Consider the following 19,551-nt stretch of genomic DNA (forward strand, 5'->3'; position numbering starts at 1 on the left):
CTTATTATTAGTGATTTAATGTCAACCACTTGAGATACTAGTACTTTGTTCACACAATTAGCTTTTATTTTTGTAATTAAATATTAGTAAGATTAATATATTTTATTTTTAAATATTAGCAAGATTAAATATTGCGACATTGCCCAAGAGCACTAAGGATCAAATTGACTAAACCTTTGGGTCACTGTGCATTGCTCTACAGAGTCAACTTGGCAATAAAAACAGTTCGCAGCATGGGGTACACAGTATTTGACTTGTGTATGGATCAACTCCCACTGTCACATAATCACCTGAGATAATGATGTGTACCTATAATCTCACATGTGGAAAGTGGAAGCTAGAGGAACCGAAGTTCTCCCTGACTTTTCCTTCTTTCCTCCTTTATCTCTCCTTGAAATTCCCACTTTACTATATTCTACCCTGCCATAGGCCAAAGCAGTTTCTTATTAACGAACGGTTATAAAACATATTCACAGCATACAGAAGGGAATCCCACATCAACTTTGATATTTTCAATGGAAGAACTTGAATATAGCATCTGTCATTGGAGCAATGTATGACTGGAATTTTAAGTTATATTAAATTTTATAACATACATTTCCTATGTATTTTTTTTAATTTTTATTGTTTGGCTGTATCTGAGATACTAGCACATTAAAATAATTACCATGAGTGCAAGGTTGGTTCAGGCTTCTGAGACAGTTCCTATTTAAAATAAAAACAAAACAGTAAGTAAATAAATAGACCAATAAAATAAAATCAGCAAAGACACTATTGCATCCTAATTCCTACATTTTTTTTAAAAACATTACTGTGTATTCCCTTTCCTTACCTTCCCACCGTCCCAAATTATGTACATTTTAAACACTTAGCTCTAGTAAGAAATCTTTATACAGGTATAATTATATTCTGATTACATTCAAGCCTACTATCTTCTATATGTTTTAAAATAATTCCAATACTTGAAAATAACTGTTTTGACTACAGTTTTGGAGAAGGATCAACAATAGTTATGTGAGAAGTTACAAATTCTGATCTTAGGTAGTTTTTTTGTTTGTTTCCTTGTTTGGACTGAGAACATTCATGACACTGAGGAACTGTGATTGTACAGTTGGAAGGAATCTTTCAAGTTTACCCAAAACATTTAATTAATAAGAGCTGGCCTGATTTTCACTGAAGTTGCCAAGATTCTTATGGAAATGTAATTGTCTTCAATTAATTTCATATTTACCTAATTCGTGTTGCTATCTCTTCCTGATAGCCCTGGACCTGGTATAGTGCTTCAGAGACATTATTCATATGGAATCAGTTAAGCATCTGACACTTTTAGGGCCATGCAGTTTCTTTAGCAGCTACTTAGTTGTGTGCCCTGTTGTGATTAAAGCAGCCCTTCCGACAGCATGGAAATACCTGAGTCTGATTGTGAGCACTGAAATCTCCAACATGTTCAGAGTAGTGAAATTTTTTGACAGACTGTGTTGGTGTTTATGCATTCATTGCTTTTTGTAGAGCCTCTAAGACTCTGTGTATTCAGCATTCCAATGAGAGAGTTAGAGGGGCTGTGCCATGTTCTGCAGGAATACCCATTGTATGTGTGTGAAGACTATCACCGTTCTTAGTGTACCTTCTTCTTGTTTAAAGTTTCAGTGCAAAACTGATAAATGCATCCCTTTCTGGTGGAAATGTGACACCGTGGACGACTGCGGCGACGGCTCTGATGAGCCTGACGACTGCCGTGAGTATTCTGAACACTGGCTTTGGATTTTGGTGTTCGTCACATTCCAGACCTGGAGAAATCACCTAGAAAAAGTTTATCTCACAATTCTTAGAAAAATGTAAAGACAAATAGTTGAAATTTCTTGGGTTGGTTCCTCATGACTGTTTTTTTTTTTTTTTTTTTTTTTTTTTTTTTTCTGAACAAAACCTTTACCTTACAGTGGTGAGTAGTATAGTAATTGGTGTGATTTTTTTTTTTACTCAACGTATTCACCAAATTTGAAATGCAAATTAGCAAGATGCAGAAATACCTTCCCATATAATGAATAGAAAGTTATATATTTTTTGTCAGTGTTAAAATATTGAAAATCCTTGAGGAGTCCAAATTTTTAAAGTTAAATTTTATTTATGGTAAGTTGATTTTATTTGCCCTTAACAGTTACTGCAAAGGGCTCCTGACTCTGACAGCTCTGGTTAGAGCCTCTAAGCTAGCAATCATTGCTAACTTAAATGGTAGTGGGCAATCAGAGAACTTCCTGGAAATTCTGTTACAGTTCACTCCATAGGTCATTCCAATCCTTCCTTGTCAAAAGGAAGAGCTTACAGTCAATCCTGGCAATTCCCTTAGTGTCTCAGTGCGTATTTGGCCTGACTTGGCACTGACATTTGATTCATGCATTGGCCTTGATTGGCCCTGACAACTGAGTTCAAGATCCTAAGACTTCCACTGAAGAGGAATTATCGTCTAAGTGAAAGGCTGTTATTTACTTCTGAAGACCCTTTTAGCACCAATTATAAAGCCATGTCACATTTTCAGATTGTTACTTAAATGAACTATGTTTCATCTTCCTTTTCCTTACAATCCACATACTCTGAAAGTTCTTTCCCATATTCTCTTTTTATGTGGAAAACATCAGGCCACTTCTTTGGTGAGAAATAAAACGAAAGCCAATCCTTTTCTAATCTATTTGTGTGTTTGATTTTTTTAGGCATTGTTGAAAGATTTTATTTTCATTCTAGTAGACAATGCATGAGGAGAAGTACTTATGGATAATAGGTATAAAGTTCTGATCAAATTATTCTTTTTAAAAGTTTTTGAATTGGAACAGCAACCAAAAGAAGGGGTAGTATGGATGATGATGAACACTTACTATGACTTGTTATAAGAAAATTACTTTTCCACAATAAAAGGTATTTTTCTATAATGCAGTGAATAAAGTAAATATAGTTTGCCTTCATATATTTAAACATAATGGCAAGTGCCTACTGATGTCCTGTTAAGATGACCTTTCCTGACCAGAGCCACCATTGTTGAGGGAAACACCACATCAAAGACTTAGAGCAGAGACAGGATCACAATGATTGTTCTCTTAAATATTTGTACCTTCTGAATTCTATTTGTAACTTTGAAATATCATGTTGTAATCCACTTGTGTGAAGAGTTAACTGCAGAGTTAATAAGAGTTTCTCCCATTGCAAACTTTCAGAATATATGTAGCCAAGTGCTTATGTTCGTTTGAACAATTCAGAAAAGGTATATTGCTGCTGAAGGAAACTTATCTTGGTTAATCATTAGTATTAGCATATATTATTTTAATTAAAAAGTAAATTTATATATATATATATAATGAAGACATGTATATTTTCTAATATATGTGACAGATATATTAAATAGCTAGTTGAAGCCATTTAGCATGTATATTACCTTATGTGCTCATTATTTTCTTTGTTTTGAAAACATGGAGAATATTTGTAAGTAATTGTCAAGTGTGGAACATGTTGTTAAAAAATATGGTGGCTACAATGTGTAATAGTTCTTTGGAACTTAATTTTCTTGTCTAGTTGAATTTTATGTCCTGTGGCCAAGATCTCCCAAGTCTTTCACTCTGTAACCACTAATAACTACCATTCTACTGTTTGTTTTGATGAGTTGTTTGTTTGTTTGTTTGTTTTAAAACATCATGTATAAATGCCATAAGAGCATTTGCTTTTTCTTGGCCTGGACCATTTGATGTGATGAATGCTTTCTAGATTTCCCAAAATTGTCACAAATGTAATTTCTTTATTATTTAAGCGTGAATGAGACTCAGTGTTTATCTGTGACATGTCCTTGTTTATCTCTCTGTGTACTCACAAGGTGATGTTTTATTGTACCACCATAAACACTGTAACACTGCAGCAAATACAGGCATGGCATCAAATTTCCAACACTTTGATTTCATTTCCTTTGTACACGTCCATTTATATCAGAACTACCTAATAACATGCCAGTTCTATTTCACTTTTAAAGAAGTTTCCGGTAAATTTCTGTCCTATGTACTAATTTATATTGCTATCAAGAGTTTACAGTCCTTTTCTCTCACTTGCCCAAACTTTGAAAACTTTGCTTTTAAAAAAATAATACATATTGCCGGGCGGTGATGGCACACGCCTTTAATCCCAGCACTCGGGAGGCAAAGGCAGGCCTGATCTACAAGAGCTAGTTCCAGGACAGGAACTAAGAAAAAAGCTACTGAGAAACCCTGTCTCAAAAAAATCCAAAAAAAAAAAAAAATACATATTTTGATAAATTTGAGCTGGTATCTCATTATAGTTTTAATATTTATCACCTTTGAAATTAATAATGTATTTTATACTTTTTTTTCTTTTAATTATTTAATCCACTCTTAAAATTTTCTAATTTGTTAATTTATATTTGAGTTGATTTTTTCATGCATTTAGTGTATCAGGCCATGATTAGGATGTATATTTTTGAAACATTATTCCCTTTCTTAGGTTGTCTCTCCTACTATGATTGTTTCATTTTCTTTACAAATAATTGTAGTTTGATGTCATGACCATGTCTAATTTTGCTCTTGCTACCTAGGCTTTAGAGATCACTTTCTTATCCATCATCAAGTTTCTTATCCTGAATCAAGTTTAAAACATCAATTATATTTTATTCCCCAACTTGAGTTAATAAATTAATATTAACCTATCTGTCAGTAATTAATAGGCCATTGGAACCATGAGTTCAAAATAGTGTTTCCCTGTGAGTAATATAAATTGTGTGACTGTTTCAGTCAGAACCTGGTATTTACCTCTGGAAATTTATACCTCTTTGGCTGAACTGTTAATATCAACAACAGTTTGTTTCCATATATTTAAATGGTGGTATTATTGGTCATGTGAAAGGCTATAATTTTTATAAATAAAAATCTTCACTGATAGGTCTACCCTAGTATTTAACACAGAAAACACTTAGTAGATCTTTGTTTTTAACTATTACATATATATATATATATATATATATATATATATATATATATATATGCAAACATATTGTGAAGGTGCTACCAATTATAAAGTGTTTATTATAATCATAAAAATGGTATGCAAAATATTCTGACATGAAAATATTATATGCAATTAATATAAAAAACATCATGTTCTAAATGAGATTTGCACAGGATGTATTCAGTTAGCATTGAAGATTTTATGCTAAGGCCACAAGTACTTTGTAGGCAGCAATGCAGAAAGAAGAAATAATACTTTAAAAAATGGAACTAGAGTAACAGCTCTTTATTCTGGCATGTTTAAGAACAGCCTGGCACTGAGCTGAGATCACTATTGAGTGCTCTGCTAGTGTGTGTGTGTGTGTGTGTGTGTGTGTGTGTGTTTGTGTGTGTGTGTGTATGTGTTGTGTGTATTTGTACATGTACCTGTATATATGCATGCGTATTTATGTGCAAATGCACTTGTGTTGATATGTGCACAGGAAGATCATCAGAGGTCAATGTTGCATTTCCTCCTCAGATGAGACAGGGACTCTTAGCCTGGAACTCTGAGACTAGGCCGGGCTGCCTGGCTCATATTTCTCAGGACTCAACCTGTCATTGCTACCCCAGAACCAAGATTATAACTGTAGTCCACTATATTATCTGTATTACTGTTTCTTTAGTTATAGTTTGCATGTTGCAGGTTTGTGTCTCTGGTAAGAGAGTTTATGAAATGCAAGTAAGGGAGGCCATCTGAGTTGCCCATGACTTAGAGGTCCACCAAGCCAGTAGATCTCTAGATATGAGGCTTTCGCTTTATGCTCAACATATATTCATTGCAAAATACCAAGGACAGTGTCAGAAAATTTCCGTGTAAGACACGAGGAACTTAGATTGTCATCTACAACACCTGCACGCTTTCTCTCCCAGCTGAATTTAAATGTCAGCCAGGACGGTTTCAATGTGGAACAGGACTCTGCGCACTGCCCGCTTTCATCTGTGATGGGGAGAATGACTGTGGCGACAACTCCGACGAACTTAACTGTGGTAGGTGACTGAAGTCCCAACTGGGGCACATCCATCTAGGTCTTGATTGCTCCCAACTGCACTGATGTAAATGCAGACTTGGGTCTCAGTTCACATTATTTTCTTCTCTTTGTCGTAGACACGCATGTCTGTCTGCCAGGTCAGTTCAAGTGTACCCAGAACCAGAAATGTATCCCTGTAAACCTCAGATGTAATGGACAAGATGACTGTGGGGACGAGGAAGATGAAAGGGACTGTCGTAAGTCACACAGACTGTCAGGTCTTGTTGACTGAATGCTAACTGAAACTCGATTCAAAATTAATCGTCATAAAGTCATGCACTGTAAAGAAACAAAGGAATAATGTAGACAAGAAATGACTAAATTATGTCAATTACAATGCTTTATTTGTGAAGTTCTATATAAAACAGAGAAAATGAAAAAATACAAATAATCTTTACTTTAACAGCTACCTGGAGATTTCAGCAGACAGGAACAGGATATACTCACCCTTATCATTATAACAACATAGAAGTCAATTACAAGACGTTTTCCCATAAACTTTCTCCCATATTGAGTATAAGTACTTTATGATTATTGATAAATGAGTTATGGATAATCAGTTCCATTTTTATTAGGAAATTTTGTCCCATGAAATACCAGTTGAAATTATGCAATATCAAAGCACAATTAGTTTTAAATACTGCTTCAGATAGTAATCCCTAAAATCTACTAAAAAGAACAAGAGTAAATTATTTTGTTCTTGTCACATTGTACTTCCAACTCTACCCAAACATCAAATACAATAAAAGAAGGCAAATGGCTCTATTCTACATGGTGAAATTGATAGAAAGTCATGTACTTATGTATGTGTACACACAATCACACACACAAACACACACACATGAACACACATGCACACATGCACATACACAGAACCCGAAAGATGAAGCACCTGTCAATTTTCAGGTTTTCAATAAAACTGTGAATATTTTTGTCCTGATGAATTTTTATTTCATTCAATAAAGCTTCTTTCAGTAAATAATGTTCAGTCATTCAGCAATTTGATTGACGCGCTGTGATCTGAGTAGTTTAGACCTGTTCTCACAGCTGGCCACTCTAGCACTGGCTGTGGTAAAGTGACCAGGGTTGCCATAAGTTTATAGTCTGAATCAAATGTTTACTACTCCCTCCAAAAGCCCAACTACTTCTGAGGATGGTTATTAAACATTTGGACTTTTCATTTCCTTATTTGTTTATCGTCTTCTGAATTTAGTCATTTTGACTTATAAAATGAATCAGGATGAACTCTAAAAATGTTTGGAAATCTATTTTGAAGGACAGAATTCTCCATCTTAGAAAGTGGTTTATAAATATATAATCTGTAGCTCTCCTGAAAATGTTGGTTTCATTCATGTATCTTCACAAAATTATTCTTTTTTTGTATTTCCAAATTACAGGAATTAAAAAGTACATTTCTCTACTCAATACCCATTAATGAAAAGAGATATTCTCGTTGGGCGTCTCAAGTACTTGTCTAACTGCTTTTTATGAATCACATATACGTTTGTGCTGAATGTCACACATTAATAGATATTTTTTTTATCTTAAGCTGAAAATAGCTGCTCTCCTGATTATTTCCAATGCAAGACGACGAAGCATTGCATCTCCAAACTGTGGGTTTGCGACGAGGACCCAGACTGTGCGGATGCCTCTGATGAGGCCAACTGTGGTGAGTGTTTTGGAGCTACAAAGGTCAGCTCCGTGTGCTGGTGCCATAATCTGAGCTGAGCACAAAGGGGAAAAAAAAAACCTGAACACAGCTCAGCAGCAAGTGTACAGGACAAGTTAGCTCTTCTGTGCTGAGAGTCCTAGCGAACTTAGACGAGCTATTTACAGAAAACAGGCTGAGATGAAAGGAAATGAAGTAGATGGCCTGTTTAATAAAGGCACAGATTAAAATGGAATGAAATGCAGCTGATGAGCTGTTTACAGAAAGCATAGCATAAGATGGAAGTAATTGCAAATGATGAGATGTTTAGAGAAATCATGGGGAAAACCAAAACATAATGGAAGAATAAGAAAGTGAATAAAATACTGGGTCCATTTTAATAGATGACTAAGATTGTGAAAACTTTTTTGAAATGTTAATATTTGCAATTATCTTCTATTACTACGTTTCCTTATAATTTAGAATGAAGATTATAGTCATAGATTACTGCAAAGTATCCTGTTTAAAAAATGTCAAGACCGAGAAGGGATGAAACGCAGCTCTTAAGTCCAACTCTTTATATCAACATTTATTAAATACTAATTTCACCCATTTTGTAGGCAAATATGTCAACTTGGCATTCAGAGAAGAAAAAGCATTTAAACCAGTAATTGATTAAAAGAGATGGAAATTGTGCAAAATGAATATGGAACTTCCAAGCGATTCAGAATTGTCTAAATGCATTCACAAAGATTCCTCATTGGGAAGAGAATTAAAATCATAAGGTTCTGAAATTCCATTTATAGAGAAGAGCAAAAAGGACAGGTGTTAAGTCACTTACTTAAAATAATTTCATAAACTTGTCTTCACAGCACACAACCATTGTAGCTTACCATAGTGTTCTATAATTGTCAGTTACCACTTAGAATGCACAGTTAATCATAACATCTCCACCCATACTGTTCATCAATTCCCCCATTATTAGGGGCTTTGGTAAGCAAGTTAATTTCACTGGCAGATTAGCTGTGTTGCCTTCTGCAAGGTTTTTAATCAAGGCAAATAAGATGAGGTATTAAATTTAAATTACTTACTGGCTAGAGTGTAATTTCTATAGTTTAATCCTGAAATTTTAACATGATCTTGTTTTGAAAGACTGTATAATTCAACAAAAACATTTCTCGACTGGTTATCAGAAATAAAAGCGCTTGTGCTCATCACACTAACAAGACTTGATCTTTCTTCAGTAGCTTTATTCTTTTGAGTGTGATTATTCCATTGAACACATTTAACCAAAAACATAGAATGGATTGGCCTGTGCTTTGATTTTTTTTTTTTCCTTTCAAACATGTTGTTGGAGTCCACTTGTTGGTACCCGGCTGCTCAGCCCCACAATAATCACACAGGGACTATATTATTTCAATCATTGCTTGGCTCATTAGCTCTAGCTTTTTATTGTCTAACTCTTACATATTGCTTTAACTCAGATCCATTAATCTGTGCATCACCACAAGGTCATGGCCTACCAGCCAAGTTTCAGCATGTCTGTCTCTGGCTGCAGCTTCATGGCTTCTCTCTGCCTCTGCCTCCTTTCTCCCAGAATTCAGAATAGTTTTCCCTGCCTATCTACGTTCTGCCTTATCAACAGTCCAAGGCAGTTTCTTTATTCACCAATGGTATTCACAGCATACAGAGGGGAATCCCTCATCACAAACGTGGTCAGGAAATTTGAGTGACATTGTGCTGAGAGCTGCTACACACTGCCAGGACCACAATGTTTTTCAGGGCATCCTTTTGTAAGGGTGAAATTATTCCAGGGATCCCTATGTATGGCCTTAGAAAGCATCCCAGTTTGGCATCATCCAGCAGTTCTCAGCAAGCTGTCTATGCCTTAGAAAAGTAAGAAATTAACAGATTGAAATATAAATACATAGGAAATGAATAACTTAAAAAACATGTATATATGAATAGCGATGATGACTTAAGGAGCAGAAAGATGAGGCAGTGGGTAGAAGTACTTTGCATACAGGCCTGATGACCACAGTTCTATTCCTGAATCTCACAAGGGATATTGCATGAGATAAATGCCTTTCCTGAGAGAGTGGCCCTAGGGCCTCCACACATGTACTTGTCTGCTCAGTCCCTCAAACATAAATGCACACATATAAAAATACAAATAAAATTTCACAAATTACTTCATAGTTTCTTTAATTTCGAAACAATATTTTGTGATGTATCATAATATAAATATGAATAAACAAGTAATTAATCTATTTTTGCTGAAGATTATTTCTATATATTATAATTATTAAAAAATTTAGTAAAGATAAAACAGTTAATAAACCTGTGTTGCAAACATTTTGCTTGGTGTTCATTTTTATTAGGTTTAATAAAACCCAGAGAGAGGACTGCATTTACCGTATAACCAGTTACAAGTTGAACTGTACTTACTTCAGCTATGGGTCCTGGATTGAGGCTGAGGAATGAAATTCAGCTCTTGCCCCGATGCCTGTAACTAGAGCAATGTACTACATGATAATTGTACTCAACCAAGTGTGAATTTCCTCCAATTTACGATAGCCCTTTGCAAATGCTTATTCCACAAGGAGGAAATTTCAAAGGGATGGCACATGAACGGTGACATCTACATAGTGATTTGAATCTGTATTTCTTATATTTTAATGACCATTACAAACTGATGCAGTATATTTTATATAGCAAACATGTGATATGAGTACTCTCATTGTAAGGTTCCAAGGCAGGGCTGGAGGCAGCTGTGTTAAAGATCGTAGCATCTCTCTTTTGAGATATTTAGAGAAACTTGATAGCATTACTTTATTGTTGGAAAACAGGCATGTATCTATCCCTAAACACTCTGAGGGATTTCTAGAAAACCTGGACCCTAGCCGGTGCAATAGAGTTCAGAGAACTAAGTCATCATTGTAAAAGCTCAAGCTTCCATATGTATTCAAACCCTACTCTGATCTTAAATTTCAACTGGTACATGGGACCTCTTGAACTTTCACAGATGCTTGCTTGTGATTGTTCCTACAAAAAAAGGCATCTTGGCTTACTGTTTCTCATCTTATACTTTTTTTACTTTGAATGATTTTTAAAACATCCTGAGGATAATATAACATTTCTGGACACCTTATATGGTATTCATCTCCCAGTGGAGTTGGGGGTTGATGATTTAATTCTAAAACTTTAAAACACAATCACAGAGCTTCATGTTTCTCTTTAAAAAGCAAAGCTGGGCGGTGGTGGGGTGTTGCAATACGGAGCGGAGGGCTGTGTCCCGCCACCCGGCTAGCTTTACCCGAAATAATTACACGGAAACTGTATTCTTTTAAACACTGCCTGACCCATTAGTTTCAGTTTCTTATTGGCTAGCTTTTACATATTGATCTAACCCATTTCTATTAATCTGTGTAGCCCACGAGCTGGCTTACCAGGAATGATCTTAACCTGCGTCTGTCTGGAGTGGGAGAATCATGGCGACTCCCCGACTCAGCTTCTTTCTCCCAGCATTCCATTCTGTTTACTCCGCCTACCTAAGGGTTGGCCTATCAAATGGGTCTAGGCAGTTTCTTTATTAATAAGAAATCACTCCCACATCAGTGGGGCACGCCTTTAATCCCAGCACTTGGGAGGCAGTGGCAGGCGGATCTCTGTGAGTTCGAGACCAGCCTGGTCTACAAGAGCTAGTTCCAGGACAGGCTCCAAAACAACAGAGAAACCCTATCTCGAAAAACCAAAAAAGAAAAAAAAACAAAAAAAGAAAGAAAGAAAAGAAAAGCATACCCAATGCAACTCTTGCTCCAGCAATTTGAAATTCTTAAAGGTAATAATTTAGTATCATATATTTCTAATCACTCAAATAGCTATAATGAAAACGAATGCTTTTATAGCTTGGTAAGGAGGAACATTATTTACTATGTACAAAGAAAATTTAGTTGTTCCGATAATATTTCAACAGTGTTGCTGTGTCTTACTGCAGTTTATACTCTTTCTTTAATTGTTTTGTTTTGTTTGTTGTTTTCTTTTTTTGTTTGTCTGTTTTCCCAAGACAGGGTTTCTCTGTAGCTTTGGAGCCTGTCCTGGAAATGGCTCTTGTACACCAGGCTGGCCTCGAACTCACAGAGATCTGCCTGCCTCTGCCTCCCAAGTGCTGGGGTTAGAGAAAAGTGTGCACCACCACTGCCTGATTGTGGTTTATGCTTTTTATGCATTTAGCATGTTTTTCTTTAACCTATTCGTTTTGAGAAACTCAGTCTTTTCTCTCTGTGCATCCATGACAGCAAGCTGTCTCTGCATATTTAAGCGTGTGTGTGTGTGTGTGTGTGTGTGTGTGTGTGTGTTAAAGAAAGTGAAACCACTTCTGTATTGTGTTGGGATATTCAGGTTACCAACATTTTACTGGCCTTTACTTACTGAAGATCTGCCCACTAGAAGGCTGAGCAGTTATTTGTTGATGTTTCTTTTTACTTTTTCCTGAATAAAATAGACAATGTGTTTGAGAATATGTTTCAAGAAACTAACTGGAACCACACAAGAAGGCAGGTAACTTGCCAAATATCCAAGACTCTAGAGAGAACCGTAGTACACTGTGAGGAAATAGATTCTTGTCTACTAGGAATTTAAACTGAATTGATGTAGAAACCAATTCACTTTAACAAAAATGTGCAGTTGGTGTAGTTGTTTTCTTGGAAATTATCACTGGGCAGTTAGTTCATATTCTGTGATTTTTGTTTGTTTGTTTGAAAAACCTTTTTGACAAGCCTTTTTTTCTCATTCTTTTCAAACATTTAATTCTCTAAAGTGTCAAGATAGTAACTTGTGAATACGTTCGTATTAATCAGAGGAAGATTTACAGTAGCATATGAAGTAAGCATTTTCATCTTAGAGAAAAAAAAACACTAAGTACCAAGTTAAGTTCAGATTACTGTGAGCTACTTTTAATTAGATTTTACTGTATAAAACCCCATTTAAATAAACTTTGGGGTAGCATTTTCATGCAAGACTCCTCACTTGTATTTTCAACTGTTTTAGGTTTGCTTAGCACTGTGCCTGTATGTGTGTGTTGTATATTACTGAAATCAAGCAACTGCAAGGGAGGTTGAATTTCTTTGTATATTAGTCACTAATACTTGGCAAAGCGTCAATGTGTAAGTAAAAAAGATACAGTTTCTAGAGTCATATTTAAATAAACCTAGATGCATTCTTACAAAAATAGCATTGAGGATCAAGCATCAACGCTTGTTAGGTGTCTATTTTCTTTCACTAATACTCTGTGACATATGATAAAGACAAGTCAATAATCATTTTAGTCATCACAACTACACACAATATTTGTGGAGAAAACGATGGAAGTAGATGGAGAGGGGAGGTGGAATTTAGTCTGAGATGTCAGCTCTTCCTGGACTATGGACCTTGTAAGTAAGTTACTCTTTATTCTTATTGCCATTTAAAATATTACCCTTCAAAATGATATTCCTATTTTTCTGAATGTTTTATTACAGTAAATGACCACCCACTGAAATTCTTTAAGAGGTTAGCATGATATAAAGTACTATTTAAGGGCAAGTAAAAGGAAAGAGCTGATCTTGCCTATGACATATGGCTTTTCACATTGTGAGTTCTACTTTTCACATCCTTTCCTTCCCTGCCTAAGTGCTAAGACATAGCCATCCCCAGAGCTCACCTGTCTTCCTTTGATGGAGGCTAGGGCTTTTCTGGATGTTCAAGAAAAACAGAAGAAATGTAAAATCCTACTGTTCACTGAAGTTTATATAATTTTACTGTGTGTCAAAACTATAATTTTTGATCAATAGCGTTTTGATTATGTGGGCCATATATCTTAAATGGTTCTGGGTTACATCAGTGGAATAATTATTTTCAGTTATTCCATTTCCTTTTTATTAACAATTAAAAATATACTATTATGTAAGTATACAGCATTTTCATTATTCAGTCATCAGTAGAAGGATATCTTTTTTTTTTTATTTCTGACTATTTTGAATAGACCATCACTGACCATGGAGGGTTAGATATCTCTATAATATGATATATATTCATATGAAAATATGCCCAAGAGTTGCTGGGCCCTAACGTTTTCCTCGAGGGAGGGGACAAAAAGTCGTGACATCAACAAACTCAGGCACCAGGAGTCAGGTAGAAGATATAAGAAGACTCATTTATTTCACAATGGGGAAAACTTATGTGCCCCACCCTCAGCACCCAGGCATTCTCATCCCTTGACTGTTAACATTTCTACTGGTCTGTCATTGGCTAGGCATGATCAGGACTTCTGATAGCCCCTGGTTCTAGGCACTCAGGAAACACCACTTTGTGGCTCCTTGTTGCTTAGGCAGTCAGGACCTCTGACCGCTCCAGGCAGAATCCAGGTTGGTTTCTTTTGGCCTGGTAGGCCTTACGTTCTTACACCTAAGAGTTGTGTATTACTTTTCTGTTGCTGTGATGACACAATGACCAGAAACAACTTATTAAATTTATATAGTCTAACCTTTTTTAGAAGCATAAGTTTTGCTAGTCCACCATTGGAGGTAGGCAATCTGATAGACCAAATCTTAGTCACAAGCATGAAGCAGAGAGAGACAATTAGAAGTGGCCCAAGACTTTGAAATCCCAAACTAATATTGTAATATAACTCTATAGTGACTTGAAATTTGGAATGATGATAAATATAGCATATTTTGTATTGTTCAAGGCAATTTTGGCTATTTTTATCATTTGTGTTTCCATATGAAATATAATTATTTTCTTAATTTATGTGAATAATTGTTTTGGAATTTTGATGGGGATTGCATTGTATATGTAGATTGATTTTGGTAGGGTGGCTATTTTTACCATAAAATCATGATTGCTAGGAAAGGAATTGTTTTCCTGTTTTTCTTGGTATGCTTATTTGTTTGTTTTTGGAAAGCTACTGATTTTTTTTGTGTTAATTTTCTTGCCTGATACTTTGCTGAATGTGCTTATCAGATATAAGAGAGTTCTGTGTGGAGTCTTTAGAATCTTTTGTGTATATAATCATATGACCTGCAAATTAGGATTTTTTTGACCCCTTCATTTTATATCTGTATCTCTTTAAGTTCTTCACTTGTTACCACTCTAGCTAAGACTTCAAGTATTATATTGAACAAGAGTGAAGAGAGTAGACATCCTTGTTTTAATCAATCTTAGTGAAAGTTCTTTGTGTGCTTCTCTACTTATCAAACTGTTACCTATAGACTTGCCATATGTGGTCTTTATTATTTTGAAATGCATAACCCTATATTCCAACATTCTCTATGACTGTTAATCTGCAGTGATGTTTAATTTTGCTAAAGGCCTTTTCAACATCTAATGAGATAATCATATAGTCTCTATGTATAAGTCTAATTATCCTGTAGCTTACATTTATTGATGCATGTATGTTCAACCAAAAACACAGGTGACAGCTCGTGCTGGCAAGGATGTGGAGCAACAGGAGTACACCTCCAATGATGGTGGGAGTGCAAACTTGTACAGCAACTTTAAGAATCAATATGGCTGTTTCTCAGAAAATTGGGAATCGATGTACCTTAAGACCTAATTATATCACTTCTGGGCATATACCCAAAGGGTGCTTCATCCTACTACAAATATGCTAGCTCAAGTAATATTAAGAGCAGTTTTATTAATAATAGTCACACATTACAGATAAAGTGTGACAGTTTTGAAGTCAGGTGACCTCTACCAGGTTATAATATTTGGTAAAAATGCTATCTTCCACAATGAGATATGTTAGATTGCAGATAACGAAAATTTGAATAAATAAAAACAGATATATTTAAATTATGAGTCAGGTATTTTATTTTCCCTCAAACTTTTCTAGGTATACTGTCTCAGTTATATTTTTTTTAGCTGTATTATAGATGAAACAAGTTGTGAGACAAGTTTTTGTAATGCAGGTGAATCAATTTAATGTGTGGATTGAGGTATTGCATAAATAGGGTTTATTTATATAACATATATACACAGAGAATTAACATGTATATGGATAGAGTACATAGTTACAATATGATAACACATATTTATTGCATATATACTCTAAGAAATCTACATGTGAGCTGATTGACAAGAGCTATGACTATCATCCACGAGTGAAATGGATGTGGTTAAAAAAATACTTGTTAGCTTGTTTTTCAACTGTATGGGTTGAAATTTTCACTAATTCCATGTTTTGGCTCAGTGTATATATTCATTTATTTCTATCATCTTACTGACAAGGTATTCATGGACATGTTGGTTAAATAAAATCAGCTGTATTTCCAAGTTACAACTGAAGAAGGGGCTAAGAAAGTCTTATACCCATAATTTCATATGTCATACATTATTGCAACAAAACTCATTTATGTTTAGGTCATGAGGTCAGTTGTATTGGGCATCTGTACTGTTCCCACTGTACACAAAGAAGACACACTTTTATTGTTTATATAAAACTTGTCCTATATAATTTAGAGATAGTTTTAGCTATGTATTTTTTTAAATAAAATATGAATCAACCTAACATTTTCCATTGGGTAAAAATTTCTTTGTTTCAAGACTTTTAAGTAACTTATTTTATCACCATCCTTCAGGCAATGAATTTGAAATTATTTCATTCTTTACCTGGCTTATATCTTTAATTCTATAATTTATATTTAAATCTCTGTCCTGAAGCTTCCCAGCTTTCGTATTTTAAACATGATTTGTACTTTGCTATCTTTGATTATGACATGACAACTTCTAATTGTAGTATTTTGCTCTTGTAGAAGCAAATGAAGCCACTTCCCACACTAGTGGCCCTGGTACAAATAGCTTCTGAGAGGCTTCACACCACTTATAGAAATTATAATATATGTTCTGCTGAGTTTTCAGTGGATGTTGAAAGCCCTTTCATGTTGTTGCCCTTTAAAAGGTCTCTATGAGCCATACTGTAGCTCTTATCAAATAATGAATTTAAGTAATACTTGCTATTTCCTAAGGTATATCAAGCACCTATTGCTGTATCGTCTCTACAAAAGTGAGTGAGGAGTGAGTGAAAAAAATAAAATAAACACATGTTTTGTTTTGGTTGTTCAAGTATTTGTCTTCCATAATTCTAGACTTCAGGGCACTGACATTATATTTACATGCATATGTAGTTTTTCACTTTTGCGTAAGACATACTAACTTCTCTGCTTTATGCTTTCATCTCTATCACAGTGCAAAACAGACCTAAATTATTAGAGGGTGGAAGCATCTAGAGCTGTTTACATGCCTGCCAAATCACATGATGGGACATATGCTTTCTTTTCAGAGGAAAGAATGCTGAAGACCCTTATTGTGTGACTTCATAAAAATCATTCCTAAATTCTGCTGCTCCATTCACGATTGATTCCCTTAAATCTCTTCTACTTCTCTCATTTTATGTTGGGTGCACAGAAAACTAATAGGACTAAAATATACAAACATTTATGAATAGGAAGCAAACAATAACCCTTGAAAATGCCAGTCCTAAGTGTGTCAGTGGTTTCTGTGAATCTTCATGACACTGAAATAAATGGTTCATTCTAATTTTACTGAAACACCCAAACAGTTATTTTTATTACTTAAAGCACAGAAGGAACTACATTAAAACTGCAAATTTCACAACATTGGATAATATATATTTATATATGTGTGTGTTTATATATTCCATGCATATGTATGAATATGTGGCTTCATTTTCTATGATTTTTTTGAAGCTTGAGAGTGATTGAATGATTGCCCCTCATCTCTGGTAATAATGGTAACATAAATCATTGTCTTTCTACTAGAAGTATAGTAATGATAAATTGTTATTTTGTTTTTGCTTCTTTTATCTAATGGCATGTTGTGAATATCACTTCGTGTGCATATGTATGTTTATATTTTCTTTGGTGGAGTATCTGTACCATTTTAATTTTTTCTTGAATTCTTTATCTTTGTGTATGTGAACAGCAAGTTTTCCTATGATTGAATTTAAAGTCTTTTTCAAATAAGTGTTTTGAAATTATTGCCTCATGATTTATGAGTGCCCTTTTTGTTTTCTCTCTTTCTTGAGATTTGGTTTTACTCTCTTGTTCTAGTTTATTTTTGATGTTGTTGGTCCATATGTTCCTTTCTAATGCATACATTCTATCTTATTAAAGTTTACACACATGTAATTAAAATATTACCTGAGAATTTCACGTATAAATATATTGTCTATTGATCAAACCCGCTGTTGCTCTCTCATCTCTAGCTCTTTGTATATCTCCTACCACTAATATTTTTTTTGAATTACACGTCGTTACTTTTTAAATTCACTATGTCTACATGATGCTACCAGTATGTTCTTATGTGTAGCAATCATCAGATGTCCATATCGTCTCAGCAAGTCTTAGGGCATTGAAAGTCCTTCCCATGCCCATGCTGCAATTTTGGCTGACTTGATCTAGTGGAGGTCCTGTGTGTGCATCCACAACTGCTGTGAGTATGTGTGTGCAACTGCAGGTCATGTCCTGAAAACACTTCATCCAGTACATCTGTCCCCTACGATGTATCTGCTCCCTTTTCTGTGTGGAGTCTTGATATTTGTGGGTAAGGAGTACCTATTTGGCATTAAGAACACCATAGTTTCTTATTGTCTACAGTTTAACTAATTGTAAATTCTGTATTAATCACTACCAGTACCAAAGGAAATGTCTCTGATGACAGTTGGTTACACTAATCTCTGTTTTTAAAAAAATAGCCACTGCCTTTATCCCTTTAAGTACAAAATGCAGCGTAAATCATTGGACCAGAAGCTGGGAAATGGTAGACACTGCTAAGACTGATGTTTCTTCTCAGAACTCAAACAAAGCCGTGGCAAAGAGAACAGGAGAAATTGGAAATAGATATAACATTTTCCATTTTATAATGAGAACATATCCCTTCCTATTATAAATACCATGACCCTCGGTGACATGTCTCAGTGTGTGGGTGCACCCCTCGCAGTCCTGAGTTCCTTGCTCGTGCCCCCTCTCCTTCTGCTCCTGATTTGGACCTTGAGATTTCTGTCCGGTGCTCCAATGTGGGTCTCTGTCTCTGTCTCCCATCATGATCTTGACACCTTTGCTCATATAATCCCTCCTTTCCCATGTCAACGGGATAAGGATTCTGGGAGCTCACCTCAGACCTTAGATGTGAATCTCTACATCTGCTTTTACCAGTTACTGGATGAAGATTCTATGATGACAATTAGGGTGGTCATCAATCTGATTACAGAGAAAGACCAGTTCAGCTACATTCTCCTGTTGCTAGCTGTTTTAGCTGGGGTCATCCTTTTGCATTCCTGGGAGTTTTTCTAGCACCATATTTCTCCCTGACCTCATAATGGCTCCCTCTATCAAGATACCTCTTTCCTCGCTCCCTGTCTCTGTATCTATACCAACTCAAACACCCTGCTCCCTCATAGTCTCCTCCCCCCTCTCAAACTCCCAATTTACTCAGAAGATCTTATTTATTTCTCCTTCCTGGGAGCATCCATGTATCTCTCTCTTAGAGTCCTCCTTGTTAGCTTCTCAGGAGTTGTGGACTGTAGCCTAGTTATTCTATTTCTTTATATGTTTAATAGCCACTTACGAGTGAATACATGCCATGTTTGTCTTTCTGGGTGTGGGTTACTTCACTCAAAATGTTTTTCCCCCTAATTCTATCCATTTGTCTGCAAATTTCAAGATGTCATTTTTTTAATCATTGAGTAATACTATATTGTACAAATCTACTGCATTTTCTTCATCCATTCTTTGGGTGAGGGACATCTAGGATGTTTCCAGGTTCTGGCTATCACAAATAA

The 19,551-nt window shown here is 35.3% G+C and overlaps 1 protein-coding gene across 1 annotated transcript in view; it reads left to right on the forward strand.

Annotated features, from left to right (window-relative positions):
- The window catches only part of Lrp1b (LDL receptor related protein 1B), a 1,777,071-nt gene that overhangs the window by 1,604,191 nt on the left and 153,329 nt on the right, over positions 1-19,551 (forward strand). The window contains exons 63-66 of the mRNA XM_041674488.1: positions 1,642-1,735; positions 5,904-6,020; positions 6,139-6,258; positions 7,611-7,730. Of these exons, the coding sequence (XP_041530422.1) occupies positions 1,642-1,735; positions 5,904-6,020; positions 6,139-6,258; positions 7,611-7,730 (451 nt within the window). The remainder of the gene's footprint in view (positions 1-1,641; positions 1,736-5,903; positions 6,021-6,138; positions 6,259-7,610; positions 7,731-19,551) is intronic.

The sequence above is a fragment of the Microtus oregoni genome, unplaced genomic scaffold, assembly GCF_018167655.1.
Source record: "Microtus oregoni isolate MIOR12 unplaced genomic scaffold, Mior012 000025F_ref0000491, whole genome shotgun sequence".
Lineage (NCBI taxonomy): Eukaryota > Metazoa > Chordata > Mammalia > Rodentia > Cricetidae > Microtus > Microtus oregoni.